Source organism: Branchiostoma belcheri, unplaced genomic scaffold (assembly GCF_001625305.1).
Source record: "Branchiostoma belcheri isolate BF01 breed outbred unplaced genomic scaffold, Haploidv18h27 scaffold4, whole genome shotgun sequence".
NCBI lineage: Eukaryota > Metazoa > Chordata > Leptocardii > Amphioxiformes > Branchiostomatidae > Branchiostoma > Branchiostoma belcheri.
The window spans coordinates 820,494-844,901 of record NW_017804020.1 but is presented as its reverse complement, the minus strand read 5'-3'; the positions used below and the strand labels follow the sequence as shown (position 1 = coordinate 844,901).

Below are 24,408 nucleotides of genomic sequence, written 5' to 3'. Positions count from 1 at the left end.
CGTCGTGTAGTATGAGCCGGTATATGAAGAAGTAGCCTGTGTTACACAATCATGCTTTCGGCCGGATTGATGTGCAACTGTTACTAATTACAGGGACTATTATGCCGACCAGTCGCGCTGTCCTGATACACCGCGAATGTGCGAGTGTTCCCTGTAGACAGTCCCGGGAGTCATTTTTTTCGCACATTCCAGGAGCCAAACCAAAATACGTTCATGAACCGAGTCCAAAAAACCGAAACGTGAAAATCGGATGATCGGACCTGATGTACATTTCTCTTTCTGTAGATTGTACACACAATACACACATCTTTAGATAATCTGGCCATGGCAGGTAAAAAAAAGTAACCCTGAATCATACTAGATTAGCGTAAATGCATGTTTATGCGTTTAAAACAAGAAAAGAATTTGTTTCCCGGTATTAATCTCTTGAAACACGGCGCTGAATATTGACGGAACAATATTTCGGGCATCGCGCGCCCTTCCCCGTTGTTTAGACTGTATGAAAATCCCGCGTCACGTGTCGGCATTTCGCATCTCTGATTGGTTGTTGCGTCTTAAGATGACTGAGCCGACGCGCGTTTAAACAATTTTTCTTTGTTCGATTTATCACACTTCACAGAGAATTGTCGCCAATGGCTACTTCTTTTTGTTGCAATATATAATACTTCACGGAGAATTGTCACCTATGGCTTCTTGTTCATGGTTTCCAATGGATCAGGGAAAGATCATTTGCTGGTCCCTTCCCTGAAAGCAAGCACTCGATTGAGAAATTGTTTGATGAAGCAACCTGAATGATTTGAGCCTTAGTTTTCAATAGACAATATCTAAGTTTCCGATACTAGATACTGTGACAAACTTTCACATAAATTCTAGCCACACTCCAGCTTGAGACAGAAGAAATTTTTGTTCCACACAAACCTAACCCAAGTGTGTGCCCTAGATCTATCATCCCATCTTTACTCGCACCACTCCAGGGTAGGCCTGGTTTATTACATGTAAACACCAGGTGCTAACAGATCCAGTGTTTTTGTGCCCTAACACGCTCCTCCACATCATGTTTACATACTCTACTGCTATTGGGAACAGAGCTTCGGGCCATCCTTGAAAATCTCCCATCATCATGCTTCTGACTGACTATACAACCTCAGGGTAGTCACTCTAATGTTGTCTTAGCTTGTTCTTAAAGGCCTTAAATTCTTAAATTATGTAACTTTTTACGCAAAAATTTGAAATCTTCTAACTTTTGGTGTTTTCAACAGATACTATCATTTGAGCATTATTTCACATTTTTTACATATAGTTTGTGTGTATTATAGAATCAGCAGAATCTAGAAAGAAGTTGAAACGTTTGGTATCCAAGATGTTTTGGTGGCAACAAGACAGTATCACATTGGAAAGACGATATCATTCGCAAGACAGTATCAAATTGGAAAGACAATATCATTCGCAAGACAGTATCAAATTGGCAGTATATATCCATTTGCCTGGTGTAAAAAAATTATACCAACTTACGAAATGAAAAAAAATGCCATCAAAAACGCCTAAAAAGGCCTAAACCTCTGTTTGGAGAGTAGCCCAAGTCAAGTCAAGTCAAGTCAATGCCTTTATATTACTTTGAAATAACGACCAAATTCATCAATGTCCATCATGTATCTTTTGTGGATGCTCGGGGGTCTCATTAAAAGTACAATGTATGTACACTACAGTCTTTTCATATAACACTGTTTTTTAACAGCTCAGAATTTGCCGTTCAGCCAATTATGAATAAAATGAGTGTTGAACATGTAATGTTACGACTCAGTTGCCCACGTAAATATTAATTTTCATATTTTGAGCCTTGTACAAGTACATGAATGTTTTCCCTTCCCTAGGGCTATCCATGGATTTGAATGTCTGACAAGCATTCTAATTCGCCAAACAGGCCAGGCACAGTTACTGTAAGTAACCATCTTGCAAAAACCTTAATCCTGATGCAAACTGGGACATCCTCATTATCTCTAAATTGGAGAAAACAACCATCAGTACAAAAGTGCATTTCTGCTCACTGAGAGAGCCAAAGGTCGCATCTGGAAAACATCAGCTAGATCAAAACATGCCTTCTTGTGCATCAAATTTCTCCTACCTGATGAAAAAACTTTCCAGGCGTGTATTAGAAAACTAGGTCACGAGAAGGTGGAAAACACCTTTAGGAAAAAAAGCAATTATTCTTTCCAGTGAGCACTCATAAAAACAACAGGGGTAGGGTATCAATTTTCATTAATGGAAGGACACATTTGAGGCATTTCTTCTGAACTGGTCTTGCAACTGATAACATCTGGATTCTGCATACAGTGTCACTATTCGTGGCTGAATTATGGCACTGTATGTTATGTCCTTGGGAAGCAATATTAAACATAGCTGCCATCATGGCAATGTCTGGGGAAAAGATGGTCTTCATAAATTTTTTTCCTGTGCATTGGTGCAATGGCAGGGCTCGTTCTTCCCCCGTACCATCAGGGAATGGAACGAACTTGAGCCTGGTGCGGTGGAGGCGGGGTCTCTCGCCCAGTTCAAATCTGAACTGGCGAGGACCCTGCTGCATTGAGTCACCCCATCATGTCTTGTATATATGTAAATATTACTAACGCACTAATGCACTTGTCCTGTCTTTAGCACACACAAAATCAGTTGTCTTATGTTCCTTTCTCAGTTATCCTTGTTTTTCCCTTTGTTTTTTATGTACCGGGCACAATTGTTACTAACAATATTGCGTAACGACTGCCAATAATACTACTCTGTAGTGCTGGGCAGTAACGAAGAAGAAGAAAAAGAAGAAATATTAGGTGCACCTTAATGCAGGTAAAAATTTTACTAAAATAGTGGCTGTGCAGATATTTCTGATGTCTACCTACACCTAACCTGCACTGGTCCAAGTACGTAGTGGGTTTTATATGTACATATAGGACTGGTATTTCGAGCCCTAAAAAGTGCTGTATTCAGATATTCCATCTTACATCAAGTATACACCCTGTCCCTACTGCCTAACCAATAAATACCACTAATTTGCTACCTACGGGCTAGCACAGCAGGGAGAAGGTTAACCTTCCAAAGAAGGTTAAAACGAAGCTAGAAGAAATTGACTCGTGTCAACTTCTATCTAAATATTGCCAGCTTGTGTCAACGTTCGGCCCAGTTTAGGTAATGTGACAGGTGGCCACCAAGCAGGGCTCAGCTAAAGATGCGCTGAAGGCATCTCTTCACAAGGGATTGACAATTTGCTCTTCTCACTAAACTCAAAGAATCAACACATGGCAGGCTGATGGTACAAGAGGAATCCCACGTCTTGCTAATTGGAAAAACCCGAGAAGGTCCTAAAAAAGAAATCTGGCACAATGTGAGTACAAGTTTGGCGTTGCGTCAGTCTAATTGTATGTTTGCTGGGTTGAAATTTATTTGGTAATCTAAAAAAGATCCACGTATAGCCTACGTGTCAGTGATCAAATTTATGTTTTGGAAATAAGCATTGAACACCAAAACTTCCCCTTAGAAAATACAGAAGAAACAACGGAAACAGATATCAGACATTTTTCAGACAATTGGGAAGTACGGTATATGCCTTTAGCTTCCTGAATTCCCCACCCCATTTCCTGGGTCTGACCTTTTGATCTCCAATCATCCCCACCCAGGTGCTGTCAACCTACTCTGTCCAGACAGATAGATATACAAACCCACAACTCAGCCACCCAAAACAATACTTCCAACTCTATTCTTGGATGAAAGGTACTTGATAGCATTTTACATACATTACCTATGAAATGTCATGTTCACATGTCATAGGATCTCTTCTTTACAACCTTTTATACAAACAATTGTAGTCCTATTCAGCTAAATCATCAGTAAATGGATATAACACATGCAATCTGCAAGTAAAACAAGCCATTTGGATGCATACTAAAATGCACTCCAACCTAACAAAGTGAATTTGTGAGCCCCCTGATGATTCTAGCAGCTCCAGAGGTCTACCCTGTCTCTCTGTAATCACCCACCACCTGCCTGCATGATTTGTTGACATGACAAAACCTATCACAGGTAACATGAAACCAACCCATTTAAGTGCATGACAGTAACTATACATAGAATTCTGATTACATGTTGTCATACAACTGATGTGTTACACTGAGAAGTGGTAAGACCAGTTATCCAAGATGATATATACATCTATGATACCTGATATATATACACAATGATTTGGAAATCAAAAATTTGTTTCCAGATCGCTACATAATGTGAGGAGAAATATGGTGGCTATCATTATATAATGCGTCAGCACGAAAGTCTTTCTAGAAACTTCACTGTAGGTCACAGCAGCATCATGTGACTCCCGATCAATACAAAATATCCCTAACGTTCACGGCATCTGCATACATCAGTGTTCTGATATACCCTTGGCTGCCCTTCCCTGACAACTCTCTAAAGTCTAAGAATCTTCTTTTTGCCAAATTCATATTTATGGCATCGTGCTTGTATCCACCGGAGACGTCGAGTGGGTTACTAATGACGGCCATGGTGTATAAATCTACTTCTCGATGGCACACGTTTGGGACGCTACTGACAAAGGACGTTACCTCTTACAACTTTTATGAGATTGTCCGGGAATTTATCATGAATTTGTAGGTCTTGCATCAGAATATATAGATCATGTGAGAGGGCAGGCAGCAGTCAGGGGCAGGGCGTTAGGATCAATACAGTAAGGCCACAGCAAGTAATTCTTATGGATGACATCAGCGCGCATTAATTTTTGCCTGATTTTCAAAAAACAAGAAATTTTGTGGCCTTCTGACAGTGGTCAACATGCCGAAAATGGGCAAAGATGTCTGTTGCCATGCCGGAAGGTGGATGGCAGATAACTATGAAGAGAGGAGACAAGAAAAGGCTCTGATTTAATGTTTTGTTTCTTACTTTGATGCAGTGATATGTGATGCTGGCTGTGTATATGTGATGTTCCTACTGAATCAAAACTGAGTCAAAATTTGAAATTGTAGGAACCTTGTTTTTTTCGTGCCATCTTGTTTTTTTTTTCTTCGCCCGCTTAGATTAGATTAGATTTGGAATCTGTGGAGGATGCCATCCATAAAATTTACTTGCTGTGGCCTAACATATTTTAAAGTCGATTCCCAGTCTCAGCCAAAACAAGTCATGATCTTGAACGATGCTCTTCTATCAGATTTATATTACAGAATGATATACTCTTCTTATTAAGAGTAGACAGTACAGTATATAGATTTTATCTATGGGCTAGGCTTATGCACTTGCTATTATGGAACGGTGCCATCATAGGAAGATTACATCAATCATATACTGCTGAAAAACTGTAGTCAATCTACAGTGTCTACTATTGATCGAATGCAACTCAATACCGTTCGGTATACAATATTGGCATATAATTATCGGTAAGGCTTGCTCTAAATAGATAACAAGTCGAGGTGATGTCATGGAAAATTACACACTTGAGTCAGTGTATTCAGGTCGCTATTACATCAGATGCAACTATTGAACTTTCCATGCTCCATTTCAACCAATATAAGGTCATGAATAGGCCAGGTGACTTGCTTATAAGTAGTTGCTAGTAATAGGTCAAACTCAAAGGGCAAGGGTTAAGACCTGATCTTTAGCTGCTGATTGGCTGGGAATATAATGACGTTAATCACCACAAAAGATCAGTGACAAGGCTGGAGGCTATATAGATAAGGATATAACCTTACTGTGGGAGGTTGGAGTATAAAATATACATTTACCTTGAAGGTAGACTTGACAAAAATCTGAAATTGCAGCAGGCAAGGATGAACAATGTTGAGCGAATGAGTTGATTCCTATACTAAGTTACAGAATTTAGATGTTTATAATGATAATTAAAATGTTTCCAAATTGCCATCAGTAGACTTGACAAAAATCTGAAATTGCAGCTGGCAAGAATAAACCATGCTGAGCGAATGACAGAATTTTGATGTTTATAACAAACGATAATTAAAACGTTATCAGAGGAAACTGAAGTTTCCAACAAGCTATCAGTTTTTCATTACTGTAACACAGACTTTGTAAATAGATTTAAATCAGTTTGTCAGAGGCTTCCTCAAAAGCAGTTAATACCAGGCATTGTCATCATCTGGATCAGATGTTGTGCTAACCACAAGTTTGGCATACTACATCAGTGATAAAGCGTCCAGCTGGTTTAATTTTGAGTGTTCCATGTCCTTTCCGGATTTGCTAGGTTTCGAGTCAATCTTAATCAATGTTACATGCTAATCGCTAAATGTTGCATATCTTCTGCACTTCCCAGTAACATTTTAACTCCCACTACTTATAGAATGTGAAATACTTGAAACTTTAACCTTAATTTTCTAGAAAATGGGTAGAACGTACATTTACTGCGCCCGCGAGAAACCTATAATGTATTGTGTGCAGCACTTTGGCAGAACAATTCTCATTTAGGACAAATCGCACATTCAAGGATGACATGCCATCTATAGTTTCCAAATGTTGATAACGTCTGTTATGGGAGAACTTCTGATGCAATGTTGGCCAAACATTCTACGAAAACCATAGAAAAATCTGGGTTTTGCACTGACACAATACGTTCTGCTGTGCTTATTTTTGTAACCATGTCTACCTACAGATGGCTTTACCATCCCTTCCTCTCCTTTCACAGTTTCAGCCATAGCCTGGATGTCAGACCCATAGCACACTAGACCCAAAGTAATAAAGTGTGCAGAATAATTACTTTGGGCCTGGTGTGCTATGGGTCTGGCATCCAGGCTATTCCTAAACATGTATGCTGTATTCAGCTCAATGGAATGTCGGCACCAGCTGTCAGTGGGGGAAAGACTATTATTTCGTGTCATTTTCTCACAAAGCTGCTCATTTAGCTCCCTGCCTGCCTGCCATCACTCTCCATCACACAATCCAGCCCTAACTGTGCCAGGTGACAGTCTCAAATGCAGATGTAGTACCAACCGAGGGTAAACAGATACAGAATATGTTTGAGGACAATATGTACCATGCTATAATGTATTTCAGTTCCCAACAGTGATTCAAAATGAAAGATTACGTCAGCATGTCAGACATACGTTCTCAGCTGTCAATTACCTGTTTCTATGGTTACTGAAATGTTTTTCCCTGTAATACTTGGGGCTGATTTCTAAAGCAAGATTGCGATTGAAAAAAAAACAAAACATGTGGCTACTGGTGGGGGTTAGCGACAGGAAAAAACTGGGCATATTAGACAGGTCACAATCTTCCCCACCAACCTCTGCTTGAAGAGTATCATTTAAGGTCATATTTGTGTATTTAAAGGATGATATCTTGTCTGGAGTGTTCAAATGTCGTGTTGGAAAATATATCTTTGGCAATGGACAAATTTCTGATTGACCAAAATTCCAAAAGTAAAACCAAGATTTTGCCAACATGCTGCTAAAATGAGTACGTCGGCACGTAATGCGCCTGCGCGAAACCCGGCTTTTTCTCAGTTTTCGTTGGATGTTTGGTCACCTTTGCATTAGAATTTTGTCTGTTGCAGATGACATATTTTCCGACACAACACTTGAAAACTACAGACGGGATGTCAACCTTATAATATATGCACAAATACGACCTTATATGAGAAGTTCTGCCTAAGTGCTATGCACAATACATTACGGGTTTTGCTCAGGTGCAGTACGTTCTGCTGACGTGCTGCTAAAATGCAACTTGTTTCTCTGGACACCATTTCAAGTGTGGGTTGCACATCAGGAATACTGAACAGATGCAGAGGAGGGTTGGTGATCCTTCCAAATTACAGCTCATCTGACACAATTCTTTCCATGTCACATGCACTGTAACTGATGTGCCTCCCTCCTGGTTAGAATGCAGCACCCCTGTCCTCAGCTTTCCTCTTTAATCCTGCATAGAATTATACTAGTCCACCTCACTTCAGATACAGGGCTCCAAATCCTTTTTTTCTGCATATCTGCACTGGTGTAGGTAACATTGAAAATTACCTGCACCAGAAAAATTTTACCTGCAACACTCAGAATTTAGAAAGTGTGGGTCGTACTAAAAACTGTTCAAAAACCATTCGCCATTAATAGGCATTACTGTATTTCTTATACTTCAGTCAATGCAGTTGATAAAAATCCACATCACCTCATAAGTTGTACAGTGTATAAACCCAGTAAATAGACCAGTGCAGGATAGGTGCAGGTAGACATCAGAAATACTTGCATAGCTTCAATTTTTCCTGAACTAACCCTACATATGCAGGTGATATTTCAATCCCTCCGCTAGATACTAAATGTACTTATTCAGCCACAGAGGGTGTCATCAACTTTCCGATCATGTCCCGAGACTTAGTTTTGCATCAGACAACTGTTATCTCCGGGTTGTATGGGAGCATTGATTTTCAGGTGCACGTGAGGCAATCACGGGTTGTTTCGGTGGTAATTTACTGGGCATGACGGCGAAAAGGAACGTATAGGTTGCTGTTAGCGTTAGTCAAAAGAGTTGTGACACCCTTACAGACAGAGACAAAATGCAGATGGTAGCTTGCAGGCTTCTTAGTAACCTGCAGGTATTCTATAAAGTATATCCTAGCTCCTATGTCTATGAATCAACGAAATGGTTTTTTACACAGAATATAAAAATGAGTGGTCCCACTGGCAAGGAATAGGCAGAAAATTTATATGCTACACCTACACATTTTTCATCCAAGTTTTAAGGCAACATGGGGAAAATTTGTCCATAAATTTCAGACATCACCGATCTAAAGACTGCCTGCTAGCTAACAGTCTGCTTCCATCCTCTACTGAGGCCACAACACATTTTTTTTTACAATGAGCTGTTTTGAAATCTGATCGAACTAATGAAGAAAATTAGACTGGGAAGTAGGCCAGTAATCCAGTAGTGTGAGGCTGGCTTTTCATTAATATTGATGTGCACGAAAGGATGCCCTTATTTACGAGGGTTATCTGTATAAGCTGTAACTCAGGAGGATGTAGAGATGGGGCGAGATGAGATGGTACTAGATGAGAGGGACTGTGACGGAGAATAATTGGCTGGGATGAGACGGAACAAGCCAGGGAGGAGTTGTACTAGTATGAGATGGGAAGAGATAGTACAGCACATGTATAGAAATCAGTATTTAAAAGCAGGGCTCGAAATACTTGTACCAGTACCAAAAAAGTATTTTGAGCCCTGCTTTTAAAAGTTAAAAGTGACACTGAAAATTACCCGCAAAAGACAAATTTTACCTGCACCACTCAGAATTTACGAAGCATGGAGTACACTAAAAACTGTGTCATTATTTCTTGTATACTTCATTGGTGGCAACGGTCAATGCAGCAAATGAAAATCCACATACACTTGTGTGTATATATAATCCCAGTACATGGACCAGTTCAGGTAGACATCAGAAATACCTGCACAGCTGTAATTTTACCTGCACTAACCTGCATAAAAATTGCAGATGGGATTTTGAGCCCTTAAAAAGGGTGAGATGGAATAGGAATGGGGCGGGAAAGACAATGCTGGCATGGAATTGGATGGTACATGATTGCGTTGAAATTGGAATGCGATAGGACGGGACAAGATAGCTAGACTAAGTGTGGAATGGGATGGGACAATTCATGGTCGCATGGCATGTAACAAATTAACGTAAAACCAGATTCCCAGGGATAAAAAATATATACTATAGTAAGACTACTAGACTAGTCATAATGAAATGTGTAGAAAGATGACATGATGATAACCTCAGGTGAATTTAGATTGTACTTTACTTCGAGAGCTGGTACATAATCTGAATATACATTCTTGTCGACACACGTCAAAGCAGTCCAATTTACACACCGGGAAAAGTTGTACGCAGTTTTTCGCATGCCCAGGTTTTTGCCCGCATGTAAATCGGGTCTTCCTCAAGTGCTAGTAGATTATTATTACAGCTCCCTTGAGATGCATTGCGATCGTCTCATCTTTACTATGGGGAGATGCCAGTAAAACGATGCCATTTGGGATAATCCAATTAACAAGTCTGGAATAAGCACAGATATATTTGGCAAGTAAAGGCCTAGCACAGTCCTACAGATTTCAATTCAGAAGTAAGGCCACACCAATTTAATTTGTTGGTTCTCGGATTCGCCTCTTCATTTTTTTCTGATTTGCAAAAAAAAAAAGGCAACTAAAAAATGCTCATATTATGCCCCCAAAACTGTTGAAGAAAGTCCTTTTCTTCCTTGAGTTGTTGTAGTTTTTCCAATGCACTGGTTTAATTAAAACTTCAAAATTCATTGTTTAAATTTCAAACCGACCTGATAAAGTGATATATTGACTTCATGGCTCCTATTGTAGTATTTGGGCCTATAAATTAGTATAATATGATGCCCAGCCCTGTTTTTTTTTTTTTTTCGCTTCATATATTTTCTGAAAAATCCAAGAACCAACAAATTAAATTGGTCTGGCTAAAGGGGTAAGAATAATGATGCCTTTATCATAAAGTTTATGACTTGATTTTGCTCTCAACTTCGGGACAGTACAACTTTCGTTTCTTTCGATACATTTATTAATTAATATTATCATGTTACTTGTAGAGTGCAAGTACATGACAATTTCTTGTCATACTGATTTAGTTCTGTACTTCAAGTACTCTTATTACTTTATAATCCTATACATTATCATTTTTTCATTACAAGCCTTCATTGTAATTATGACCAAGCAAGCGATGTGCTATCAAAATTGCCATGTATAGACATATATATACATCCTCTTGTATATGCTTTGTTATTCACAGCATTGAATCATATCAATCAACTGTCTTCCTTCTATAGATTACTGGGCTGTGCTACTAATTACACTGATGAGTCCGTTGCCAATAAAATATGATGATCTAATCATTCTGCGAATCTTTTGAGAACTGAGCAGCTGTGAATCATTGTCCAATCACAATCAGGCGCAGGAAAATTACCGGCGGACGCTTTTTCGATTTGATTGACCCCGCAGTCTTGCTGGGGTAACACTAGGAATCGACCCGTTGGTCACATGCATGTTGTTAGAGCTAATAAACCCTCACTTGGCTAGCTTCTGATGTACCGGTAAATACAAACTTGGGGCAAAGATAAGCTCGTATCAAGATGAAGGTTGGACATGCGAACTATGTGACATGCTCTCTGGTCTTAGTTTAATGACATGTTTGTACAAGCAGTCTAGCCTCTGTCCAGCTAACATGACCTTTTCAACTTTTCCTTCTTCAACTTCTTGGCACCAATGGATATTTGCCATCCAGTAGACTTAACTGTTATAACCCCCCCTCCAAGAAACTGATAAAATGTTAGAACTTTAATACTGCACATGAAATAGTGTTAATATCTCAAACAGACTAATCGCATTGTGACTTGGCAGAGCTTGTCGTAACTCCTCTTTGTAGTTTATGAATATAAGGCCTAGGAAAAAATGTTGTCTCCTGTTTCATTCCTGAAAAAATTACAGTCGATAGGTAGGGATTTTCATTCTTTTTCTTTCTTTTCTTTATTAGACTTTGGCACTCTCTAGTGATCCAACTTATACAATACAGTTTTACAAAGTAAAACTTGCATGAGGACATCTATATTTTCAATGTCAATGTTGGAAAAACCGATAGTACAACGTTCCATCACTCAGGTGTCAGATTATAGAAAGAGCTAGAAAAGGTCGATCAGCTTTAAAAGTTTATGTCCCTTGCAGGGGTCCACCCAAAAAAAAGGCTACGGTCGGCAGTTTTTCCTAGGGTCAGTCGGGAAACAGGAGACGCAGCATTTTTTTTTCTTGGCCCTATCATATCTCAGACAACTGGCATTGGGACTTGGCAGAGCTTGCCTTAACTCCTCTTTGTAGTTTATAAGGGGATGCTCTTGGTCAAGGTCAAGGAATCGCAGCAGCCGAAAACCACTTTCTCCAATTACCGACATCCAAACATATATGACATATATATCCCAGTAGCCTGACTGCATGCCAATGTTTACTGTAACAACAGTAACATTCAGATTAAAATTCTGACTTACGCTTGTCGGTATTCTAACTTTGTGGACCTCAATATAGTTTGGTTTTCCATGGTTCCAATGCCTTACCAGCAATACAGTAATTAAATAACTAGATAATCTATAATTAATTCTGACATAGCCATGCATCTTATTGAAACTAATACTAGTACTAGTATAATTTCACTAGGATATAAAATATTTCATCTTCAGAGTCTTAACAAGTTTGTTCTTATGATTAACTACCACAGAGGAAAGGAATTATTAAGTTAAGAGTAAATTGACAGAATGGGGACAAGTCACTCTTCTAAAGAAGTAGGGAGCACTGTCTCTTTGTTCCAAGTCCGCCATCTTTTGATCCTGGTAATTTCACAACATTCTATTCCTGTAACTAGATAATCTGAATGGTGTCTGTTCAATCCACCATCTGTCAGTGTCTGGAACACAGGACATTCAGAGAAAGGGGGGAGGGGGGCTACTCCAGCTACTACATGTATGCATGCGTACTGCAAGTCACTTTATGTTCGCAGTAGCAAAAGTTTGCGATCTGAGGAAAATGGACATGTTTGCAGAACTAAACGTTTGCAATGGTGGCAGGTGCAGCAATAAGAAAGTCAATATGTTCACTGTAATGATAAGTTCAGGGTACAGAACTGACAGCGAAAACCGCAAATATAAAAGTACTACCAAAAAATCGTGATTTACAGTAATTGGGACGTCACATCAGTGGACAGGAATGTCCGGGTAATTTTTTGCATGGATTAGTAGTTAGAGGAGCGTGCTATCTGTGTGTGTGACGCTACATCATGCACTTTTACCCTTGCCTGTTATGGCAAAGAAACCCAGGCCACACCAATTTTATTAATTGGTTCTCGGATTCCCCACTTCATTTTTTTTTTCTGATTTGCAAAAAAGTGTTCATGTTCTGAATCCACTCCAAAATGCTCATATTTTAGCTGCAAAAAAAATTTTGCGGCTAGCATATCATGCCTAAGCCTGTTTTATTCCTACCCTATTTCTTCATATTTTCTGGAACAAAACCCGAGAACCAACAAATTTAATTGGTATGGCCACAGCAAGGCACAGCAGAATATTCAAAATTCATCAGACAACATAATTGGCATGGTAAATATCATATGTGTTCTTCAGAAGTTACTGACAATGCTCTTGGGCTGTTGTATAATGGTAATCAATGACCAGCCCCCATTCCTAAAGAATATGTAAGCCACATGGCCTTTATTTTGAAAAGCCTCTCCTGAGAAACTCCCTGTTGTCTCTCTCAGGACATATGAGCAGCTGTACTCCAGGATTTTCCAGCTTCTCCCTGCCACTTGACCCCATTTTGTACCAGTGGGGATTTTCTCCCCCACCAGGCACAAACTGTGTGGGTGGTGTTCTTATCAAAGTCGTACAGTGCAGAGTACACAGGACAGAGTATACAAAGCTTGCCATAATAACACAAAGGCAGGACAATACTGAAGACAAGAGTGTTTGTATACAACAGCTAGTTTAACTAACATATCACTAATGGTAATGGGACACTAAGAATTAGTAAGAAACATACTAATATCAAATTTATTGTTAAAAATGAGGATGACTAACGTGTAACAACAATAATGACGATACATCTTACATTGACTTTTAAAAATACCTGTTGAGATTCCAAATGATGTGTTTGCTAACAGTCAGAGATAAGAAGAACCATGGATATGGATAATTATCAACAAACAGTACAGCTCAACTGTCATACCAAAGGGGCATTTTATAACAGTCCCAAAGGGACATTTCTCATTATCTCAAAGATAATAGCATAGGGTAATCTTTTAAGAACACTCCCTCAAGCTAGACTGGAAACCAGCTATGATTTACATGCACAATTACAATTTTATATTTTCTTTATTCGTCAGCATTGGTACCTATGATGATTGGTACCTACATGCATGTATATGGTGGGGAACGGGTTTTCTGCGCGTGAAGAATTTGCGCGTGAAAAACTTGCGCGTGAAAAATTTGCGCGTGAAAAATAAAAGTCTTAGAAATATGTTAGAAAATATGCAGTACCAAATTCTTAGGCAGGAAAATGTTGTCCTCTGGTATAATTTTCCCTCTGTTAGCCAAAATTTTTGTTTGAAAATGTTGGTCCCTTGGGAATAAGCTAATTTGCATAATTTCCATAAAACCTGACCTTTTGAAAATCACTTGAATTTGTAAGAAATACATGGAAAAGTTACTAGTATGAGGTTTAGGATGGTAAAATGTAACAATCTGAAGCTTTTCTCCATTCTAGAAGTTTGATTTCATGCTTTCTTAAACAAATTCTTTCACGCGCAAATTTCAACCTTTTTTGCGCGTGAAAACTTTACCTTTCAAAATAACCTGAAATCACAAAAAAATGGACAAAACAAGGGTATGTAGTCTAGAATGCAAGCAAAATGATGTTAGATTTTTATTTTCTTGTCTTTTTTCCAACTTTTAAGCTTAAAACAGCAAAAAGTTTTCAAATCCCTTGGGAGTCAGCTAATTTGCATATCTTCACGCGCAGATTCTTCACGCGCAAGTTTTTCACGCGCAAATTTTTCACGCGCACAAAACCCCATCTCTATATGGTGCTATATCCCATCCAGACTGACCAGTGGGTTTTATATATGGAGGGCCAATGGATACCGGTGACCAATTTGATAATGCCTTGCCCTGAAGAAATCTGCTTGGGGCAACAGACAAAACTACCCAAGATGGCACCCAGGCTATCATTATCTTTGGTACACATCTTCTGAAACTGCAGCAAAGACCTTGGGGACACCATGGGAACATCAGCAAAGGTGGGAGCAAATTCCTTTCTGACACTTTGCCTAAAGCCGGGATTGACTAGCTCATCATGTCAGATGAAGAAGAACCTTGGGGATACCGCGTAAGGTGGGAATATACACTGAAGCAAATCCTTTTGACACTTTTGCCTCAAGCCATCCTGATTGAAGAGCTAATCATCTCGCAAGAACCACCTAAACGTAAGCAGAGGTGGGAGTATGAAAAGTAAATCCTTTTGGACACTTTTGCCTAAAAGTAAAACCATCCTGATTGAACAGCTTGTCATCTCAAAAAACCTTAGGGAGGCATGGGGGGGAGGGGGTCCCGACAACGCTCTACGCTAAATTTTTAGAGCTGGCTACGTATTACGCTACAGTAGCAATTACGCTTTAAGATAAATTCCAAGTGGCTACAACGCATTACGTAGAATTAAAACTCGAGTTACGCTCTACGCTCTATATTGTGCTCTATATTGTGCGGTCCGTCTACGCTCTATGTAGATTTAAAACGGCCGATCACGCTCTACGGAAAAGGGCATGGGGGGGGGGGCCTTAGGGATAACACATGAGGTGGGAGTATGAAGAGCAAATCCTTCTGACACTTTTGCCTGAGGCCAGGCTTGAACTATGCTCATCATTTTACAGGGAAAGGAATCTGGAACAGCTGACTCAGCAAACAGTCCTCACCCAGAGGAGGTCAGGCTGAACAGCTAACAGGATGGATCAGATGTCTGTAGGAACACTACTGCTAACAAGGACCACTATTCAGGTCTGTCTGGACCAGGCCTTTTGGGGAAGAAAGCACAGGAACTGGGTGGGTTGAGAAAATCTGTGAATCATGCCCTTTTAGTCATAGCCTTACTTTCAGAGTATACACCGATTCTAAGAGTAAGACCTGATTTACATACTTGCAGAAAAAACTAAGAAAACATCATGGATACAGTACATTAATTTTTTCTTGCGTGTTAATCTTTCATGTGCGTTCTTGTTCAGATCATAGGAAAAATTTGATGTACACAGTTTTTGTGCGCTGGCGTAATACGCAGTTTTCGTAGCATCAGGTTTTTTCCTGCATGTAAATCAGGTCTAAAGAAGCAACTAGATTTAATTAACAGAACAGGAATGTGGTATAAATGAATGTACATGTCCTCATTTGCTAATTACACACACCAACAAGCAGAATTATAGAATATTGACATAGTGATCTCTTCCATCACATCAATCGAAAATCATGTCATCTATCTCCACTTCATTAACATATCTTTATCCTACAGATTTACTTCTTTCTGTAGGAAAAACGAATACACAAAAGGAAATTTTTGCCTGCCTTTTGGCTGCAATTTACAAACAGAAGTCACAAATCATCTTGCTTCTTTGCTTTAAAAATAGGAATAGCAAAAACAATGTACAGTACTCTCACACTGACATATAAGCTGTGATACAATTGTGTTAAAATCTCAAGCATGCAGTGCTTGCACCCAGCACAGACCATTTTTGTTCAGCTCTTCAGTGCAAGCACCCTTACTGCCACTGGGATTGCCGCACGAGTTACATCATATTGTAAGTGTCATGTAAGGGTCCTCAACCTAGCATTACAGTATCCACGTGCAGATCTTTATGTCTTGATAACAACCTCTTCGGCTATAGCTTCGTGGCTAAGCACCAAAAACCATACTCATTAAAAAGTAAAACTTCAAAGAAAATGCATTATAATTAGTATCTCTACTGTATAGTCTTGGACATACTATGTACAACTTACACCTATCAGTATTTTTTAAGGTTCGTATAATGGTTAAAACATTGGGCAAACAAGTGGGTGTATAGGAACATTCTACATTGTAATCTTGACCAAAGTCCAGGCATATATTCCTCCCAACAACACGTACAGTACACACACAAGAAGACATTGAGAGCTAGAGGTCTTACTTAGGAGAATGTCAAACTGTTAACTCAACACACAATGAACAAACTGTCTATTGACTATAAGTGTAACAGGACATATACAGGCAAGGTCAATGAAGGTACTCAGCTGGCTAGACTAGCGACAGATTGGTCAAACATGCTTTTTGTGGGATATCACTTGTACATTTTGTGAATATCCCAACATTACTCATTTCAGAGGACAACAGGAAATCGGAAAGGGTTTGGTATCTTTGTATCAGCCCTTGCAATAAAATCATCTTTTCCCATGGTAACTTCATAGATGGGAGCAAGAGCTTAGCAGGTCACCCATGTCTTTACTTTTCTTAGCTTAGCCCCCCCAGCATTCTTGAAGAACACTGTCCTGTTGTCCAAGATGTTGAAAGAGACGGGCTTGAGATGCAGGTTCTTCTTGGTATGCTCGTGTTATGCTAACAGGTCAACCATGTTTAAATCCCCTCTCTCTTTACACTAACAGCGTGCAGCATTCAGGTGAACACAGTTGTAGCATGGTTGTGGATACCAGAGAGTACAAGATATCTCATTAGGTAATCCGGTAATCGTACATGATCAGTATGTAAAATTTTCAGTGGGTTACATCTCTTCATAACGCACAAATGACCATTGAAAATCGTACTGTACACAGGTACAAATAAACAAAAACATTTGCAGACACACTCTGTCTCATGCTCAGTGACATAATATATAATACAAACTACAAAGACTCCAATTTCTCAACACTGGGGAAAAGGCAACATTTATAATATAAAAATGTGACAAAATTCATAATGTAGAGATTTGACATTTTCTTTGATATCAGTAAACTAGCAACCAGGATTTGTTCCCTGCTTGCATTTGTATTTCTGCTCCTATCTTGATAGGTCAATACCTTTCACCTTTTATGTCCCAGCATATGATCAATCAACTCCATCTCTATGAAATATTAACTACTAAGTGAAATGGAGATCTTTTAATGGGCATGGTCAGACCACCATAGCGGTGGTAAATCAGCCGTGTCACGAACTCTGACCCGGTTCATGCAGGACTAAACTAGGCAAACTACCCGCTCTTTGGACTAGCTTTAGATGCCCAGGTTCCCTAGTTTACTAGATTAGCTCGGACAAAAGTGGTCAATCCTGGTGAAAGATGAGAAGACTTGGTACCAACACAGCTAGAACTTCATGTCTGATTTAAAGTAAAATAAGTCAGCTGCGTTCCGCATTCACATTGTATTAATGACATAAATCATAATACCATATGGTCACAAAGTCCAATGTATAGTGTATGTATAACACTATAGATTAAGAATAACGTCTTAACAGGTACGGATGAGTATCTTATTACTAAGTCTTGGAGTCAAGAAGCCCGAAATGCCCATGCCTTGCTATTTCAGTATTTGGTAATCTGCTATGTTGATGCGAAATCACATTCCTTTGTAGATGGTATGTATCTTGTCTATTCTTTGTTGTTTGTTGAAATGATTAATGTACAGGTAGAAATAAACAAAATTCATCGTGGACACTCAGTCACACTGTAGGAAAGAAATTTCCAATTGCATTGGCTAACAATCTGCTGCTGAAATAATAACAAGTTAGGACGAAACCCTGCAACTATATTCTGTTGCAAGGGGCCATTTTGTAGCCTAAAAGCCATCATCAACACCTGGTTCTAGCTTACTCTGCAGGTAACTGGCAATTTACAGGTGGCAATCATGGCAAGGTAGATGACAGGTGAAAGGCATGTGACAGGTGAAAGGCGTGTGACAGGTTGACGAGATTTGCACCCATGAGACCCAAGTCTAGTGGCCAGTCTTCAACATACACATGTGTATAACCAGCACTTCGGCAGAATGTATTGTGCCTGGCCTGCGTAAAAACCCATAATGTATTGTGCATAGTACTTCAGCAGAACGTCTCATTTAAGGTCGTATTTGCGTGTTTAAAGATGACATCCTGTCTATACTTTTCAAATGTTGTGTCGGGGGAGATATCATCTGCAATGTGCAAAATTCTGATGCAACGTTGACCAACTATACACCGAAAACCTTGAGAAATTTGGTACATTTGGTACAGGCACAGTATGTTCTGCCGACGTGTTTGTATTACCAATGTTTTTGCCTTATTCAAGTTATTGTTATGAAATACATATGTAGCTAGCCATACATAATAAATGCAAGAATGGACTCACTCATACATAAGCAGAGAAAGAAGATACAACCGCTAGCTTCGAGGCATTCGTCTGAGTCGGAATTTCATTTGAATTCGCTTGTAAGTTCCACACTTACCAATCAGTCCTGAACGGTTTGTTGGAAATTGACAGGGCTGGACATGTGCGTTGTGATAAAATTAACACAATTATTGGTCCATAATACGATTACAGTACAGCTGACAAAACCAGAGAGTACTACATGTATATGGCCCACAGTAAAGTGAATAGCATTATGCCCCCCCCCCCCTTCATTTTGGATTCTGTGAAAGTTCTTTTGAGTTCCACCTTACAAGAAGGGCAGATTCTTGGCAAGAAGTTATTTAGCAAGAATCCAAACCTAGCCAGGAATCCCCATGCTGAATAAAAAGGTGTAAAGAGTATTCTAGGACAAGTCAAATCTACTTGAAGTTCTAGAAGTGAACAGGGCTGAAGTATAATCCATAGGGTTTAAACTTATTTCCAATTGATTACACCAGATAATCAGGTATACACAGGCAAGCACTCTCCACTGGGAGCTACACAGACCAGTGTACTAGCTTTCCTTTCCAAATTCTTCCTAGCAAAATGCAACTGAAGAATCAGCAAGAGCTCTATCAAGTTGTAAAGTCATGATTTATGAAGAAAATTTCTCCATAATTTACCAGACATTTCTATCACGTTTCTTTGCCCATGGCTTGAAAGGAAGGACATGTTACACATGCTTGTCACTGAAAGTCTATCGTTTTGTCATCCAGTGAGGGGAGGGCATGTCCCCAGTTTGTTCATCCCTTCTTTATAAGTGTGTTGGGTTCTTAAACTTACTGGGATTTGGGCCTGAGCTCCAGTTGTCATACTTGAAGGAAAATTTCATACTCCATGAAAAAAAACATCATGAATTACTATTGGTACTATATATGTCCTACATCATATGTAGACATGCAAATGGCTATGCTTCAGCAACCAGATGAAATTCATCTGTGGCCATGCATACCACATTTCCTCGTTCTTGAAATAACTGCCCATACCTTACTTCAAGGCTATAGGACATTTCTCTTCCCATCATGGCAATTGAATGTCATGACCTTTTAGTACATCCACCCTTAGTAGACTGACTCCACATGCACCTGTTTCTTTCAAACTTTCAAAGATTAAAATCAACCTATATGTTGCATATTTGAATACTACTAATTTACTAGTACCCTTGTTCACACAGGAACAAACAGAGAGCACCCCTCCCTACAAAACATCAGGACAAGAAAAACTCATTCATAAAACAGGATGTGGTCAAAAATATAAGCAAACAGAATATGTTATCAAGGAACAGGATGTGGGCAGGTGTTGTCAACGAACAATGAAACACCTTAAGGTTTACTTCTCCAGGGTATACAGGTAGAGCAGACCGTGTCTTGATGAGATAAGGTGATAAGAGTATTACGTTTTTGGTTGTTTTCTTTTTTGCTGCAAAGTGGCAGCCTGAGGTACATCATCGTACATGTATTTGTCCAATGTCGCCAAAATGAGATGGCATACAACTTGGACAACACACCTCTGTCAAAGGAGACTTAGCAAAGTGCTTTTGACTCTTGGTTCTTTCCTTCCAAGAAGCAGGACACTCAAGTGTTGGGTATGAAAAGGCATTTGATTCTATGGAGCCCTGCATGTTGTGTAAACACTGATGATATTATGTCTACTTTTGAGCAGTGCTACTTCCTTTCTAGTCCACATAAACTCATAAAGGGAACCAGTTTATAACACTTTAAACAGTAACGGAAAGTCCTTCCCTATCATTTTACCGATTCAAAACTCGGTCAGTTGGAAGAAACAAAGGAGAAGGGTATTGTTTCTGTTGTTGTTGTTTTGTCTTTTGTTCAGGTCAGCTGTTTTCCCTTTGTATTGATACCCCAGTTCTGCATTGTTTATAATACCTTTCCTTCATTTTGGTCTTTAATACCAGAGTTAAGGGTGGAAAGAATAACTGTTTCGACTGAAAACATTCTAGCAACAGACCAGTGTGACAACAGCTTGCTATTTTACAGGTAGCAATTCCGCTACTTTGTTGGTCATAGCGTTGTCCATCATTGGGCTAGAAAATAAGATGTTACAATGACCAAACTCGTCCTCATTCTGCAGAGCCTCTGTCTTTTGTTTTCAGACAGAAATCTGGTTCCATTTTGTACTGCTTCAGTCAAGACAAATCTTCTACTTCATTGAAGTTTTACAGTTGTGTAAGCATGCTATGTTGTTGCAGAAAAAATTTCACCAAATTTAATTAAGTTACTTTTTCATTAGCTGGAGATGTGTATTGTTTACAAACATATCAAAGTATTTTTCCTGAAATTAATTGATTGGCAGTCAAGAGTGGCTTGTCCAAGAAGAATGCCTGTGTCCTTGGGACTGACATGCACAGGTTGGCAGGTGGTTCAAACACACAGACCATTACAGTGTAAACCAAGGACACAACTTATCTGTGTTGGCTTGGGTTACCTTTTCCTTTTCGTAACAAATAAACAAACAAGAATTTTCAAGTACTTTAAAGGTAGAATGTCTCATTTTGGTGCCCAGTGTTTGGTGTCCTCAGTACATGATTGCAGCCCCGAAGCACATTCCACCACCACTGTAATTCATCATATAGTGACAGCGCATCATGATTCACATGTTCTCACATACGAGCACAGTGGGAGCCGGGAAGAGACCAGTGTGACAACAATGGGCTCTGCTACTTCAAAGGGAATAATGTAATATTTCCTAAGTAGACATTCTTACAAGTCGTGACAGGTTGGGGTTCAGATAACCAGTGTGACAGCAGGGGGATGCCAACCTTTGCCACTTGGCTTTGGGCTGTCAAGGACAGTACAGCACACGTTGGTGCAACCTTCACAGGTGCAATGTGTTAAACAGCGAGACACTGTGCGCTGTGTCCTCACTTCCCTTCAGCACGACCTTCCCACACGACCTTTACACACAGCGTCACTACCTGTCTCAGCTGCCACACCTGATAGCAAGATGTCAACAAACCAGCATGCATCCGTGTTACCTAAGGACACTTTCTGTGATTCACCTGCACAGCATTTCCTCAATCAATCCATGGAGGCAAAACATAGTCTCAAAAACTAGTATACAACCGATCAAAGTTTTCCCTGGGGCAAGAAACCTGTCAATACTGTTCCCACTTTGCTTAGATAAAGTGTACCATATTTGGTAAAGCTGTTGTCTGAAGTTGCTCGGAGTCAGAAGTAAACATCAACAATGTTTCCAATATCTGTAGGTCGAATTACATACAATTACAAAGGTTTTCTGAGAAAAATCTATAGTTCCTCACTCTGAAAGTTTCTGTAATGTGACCTTACAACTAACTGATCACTCATTACTTTCCAGGGCTGTTGAACAAGGTCAACATTTATTCTCCTCCTTGTTTAGATAAACTGTTTATCCTCCTACAAAGGAAACAGCACTACCCTGTGGTCTAACCTTGTTTAGCTTAACCCATACCAGCCTTACACGAAGAGAAACAGTAGTTGCAGTAAAGCTGGATCTCATTCTGGACTAAGCTTCAAGCGAACAGTTTCAAAGTTTCTCAACCAAAAACCACCCCTCACTATAACCTCCTTGATAAGGAATAGGAGGCATTAAGAGATAATGACTGGATTATCAGCCTATCAACTACCACTTTACACCCTTCTGTCATTAATGACCATAATCTTGTCTAACACCTTGAGATCTTGTTAGTGGCAAGCCAAACCTAATTACCCCTACTTTATTTTTCACACCTATGTCATTCACACCTACCTGTAGTTCGCACCAGGCCACCTCCACTCCAGTTTCAGTGTCCAGCCCTCTGTAGACAGTTTTGAAGGACCCTCTTCCGACCTCGGAATCGAACTTCAGAAAACGTGCCGAAGGGGACGAGGCTATTGCTTTGACATCTTCAACCTCATCCTCTTGTCCCTCTATTGATACTCTCTTCGATGCATCTACGACAGCTCCATCTACCTTTTCTTTCTCCGGATCTTCATCTTTGCTTTCCTTCGCACTCAACTTTGTGTCTGCATCAGAACCGGGTTTCTCCTTGGCTTCCGAATCAACATCACCATTTAAAACCTTTTCGCCGTTTTCGAGGGTAGTTCTTTCTTTGGTATCCCTGACAGAATTTTCACTGCTACCCTGGCCTGGCCCCAAGCCTGCTTCCACTTCCTTTCCTTCTACCTCTGTCTCCACAACGGGAGTTTCATTCAAACTTTTCATACTGCCATTGCTGCCCTTGGTTATCTCCTTCTCTCCGTCTATATCGAAGCTGACACTTTTCTTCATTGCTTTGGGGTTGATGGGGCTCGTCCCTCCTGAAGTTAACTTCCCATCCGTGGAAGGAATGGCTGGAGCACTAGTTTGTGCCACTGGAGAGGACGACTTGGACGCTACCTTGGTAGGCCTGGGGATCTTGCTCGACCCCTGGCTTGGTTTAGATTTGACATGGCCAGCGCCTGAGCCGTTCTCCGTTTTCCCGCGTGCCTCACCGCTCATAGTGGGTCCCATCTGACCCGCACTGGGCGGGAAGAGGAACTGTCAAGTCTGACAGAAAGCCCAGAAAGGGAATGGAAGACTGCGACAGGGGTCACCAACGTTTTACCGACCGCCATCGGGTAAATACGACCACAACAAGGAATCCAATGGACTCGTGCAAAAGAACGACGGCGACATGCCAAATATCCAAGCACTCGGGTTTGAAACCTCGGCAAAAGTTAGGTCAGAAAATCCACAGTCACCTGTCACAAACGGAATCACAAAGTCTCACCAGCTTCCATCTTCCGGTTACGTTGTCAGAGGGATTCCGGTTGACCTGCGAGAATGAATGCAAGATTTTTCAGACGAGTTCAAAAATCTGGACCACACGTCCTGTTCGTTCGGTCTACACGACACCACGCAGTTTGTCACTTCCGGGTTGCACAACGACGTGACCCGTTTCTCGTAATCCGGAGGAAATTCCACGTATACACCTGCTTGGACCCACCAGAGCGGCCTTATGTGGCCACGCTGAACGGCGAAATCGCCAGGTGCAGCGGGAAAACTGCGCTTTCCCTGTCGAGCCGTGCCCCAGTTGGTTGAGATATGGCGGCCGTCCTGCTACAACACAAACTGGACTAAAGAAGTTCCCATACTACCACCAAATATCTGCCTGGTGAAGACCTATAGCAAACTGAGAAAACTGCCTCTAAAGGTTCATAAAAATCTAATATGATACACCAAATCGAAAAATAATTATATTACACTTCCAAGTACATACCATTGGATAAATGATAGCAAAAATTCTGGAAATAATTGGAAATGTAACACTTGATTATTTGGTCACCTATGGGGTCTTGATATGACTACCACCGGCTCGACCTGAGGACCCCAGTTTCAAACTGCGGATGAATATTCATCGTCAGATTCCTCCCTGTGGACATGGATAGAGTCCTCGATATTACCAGTAGATTTGACAAACACTT

At 40.2% G+C, this 24,408-nt stretch overlaps 1 protein-coding gene across 31 annotated transcripts in view; it reads right to left on the bottom strand.

Moving 5' to 3' along the window:
- Positions 1-24,092, bottom strand: part of LOC109477311 (serine/threonine-protein kinase WNK1-like) — a 78,322-nt gene extending 54,230 nt beyond the window's left edge. For 20 of the 31 annotated variants that reach the window (XM_019778450.1, XM_019778449.1, XM_019778455.1 and 17 more), the window contains exon 1: positions 22,712-24,091. In XM_019778450.1, the coding sequence (XP_019634009.1) occupies positions 22,712-23,455 (744 nt within the window). In that variant the 5' untranslated portion in view covers positions 23,456-24,091. Of the gene's footprint in view, positions 1-22,711 lie in introns of all 31 variants that reach the window. The other 11 variants (XM_019778467.1, XM_019778469.1, XM_019778470.1 and 8 more) reach the window with 4 other exon arrangements.
- Between the last annotated feature and the right edge of the window lie 316 nt (positions 24,093-24,408).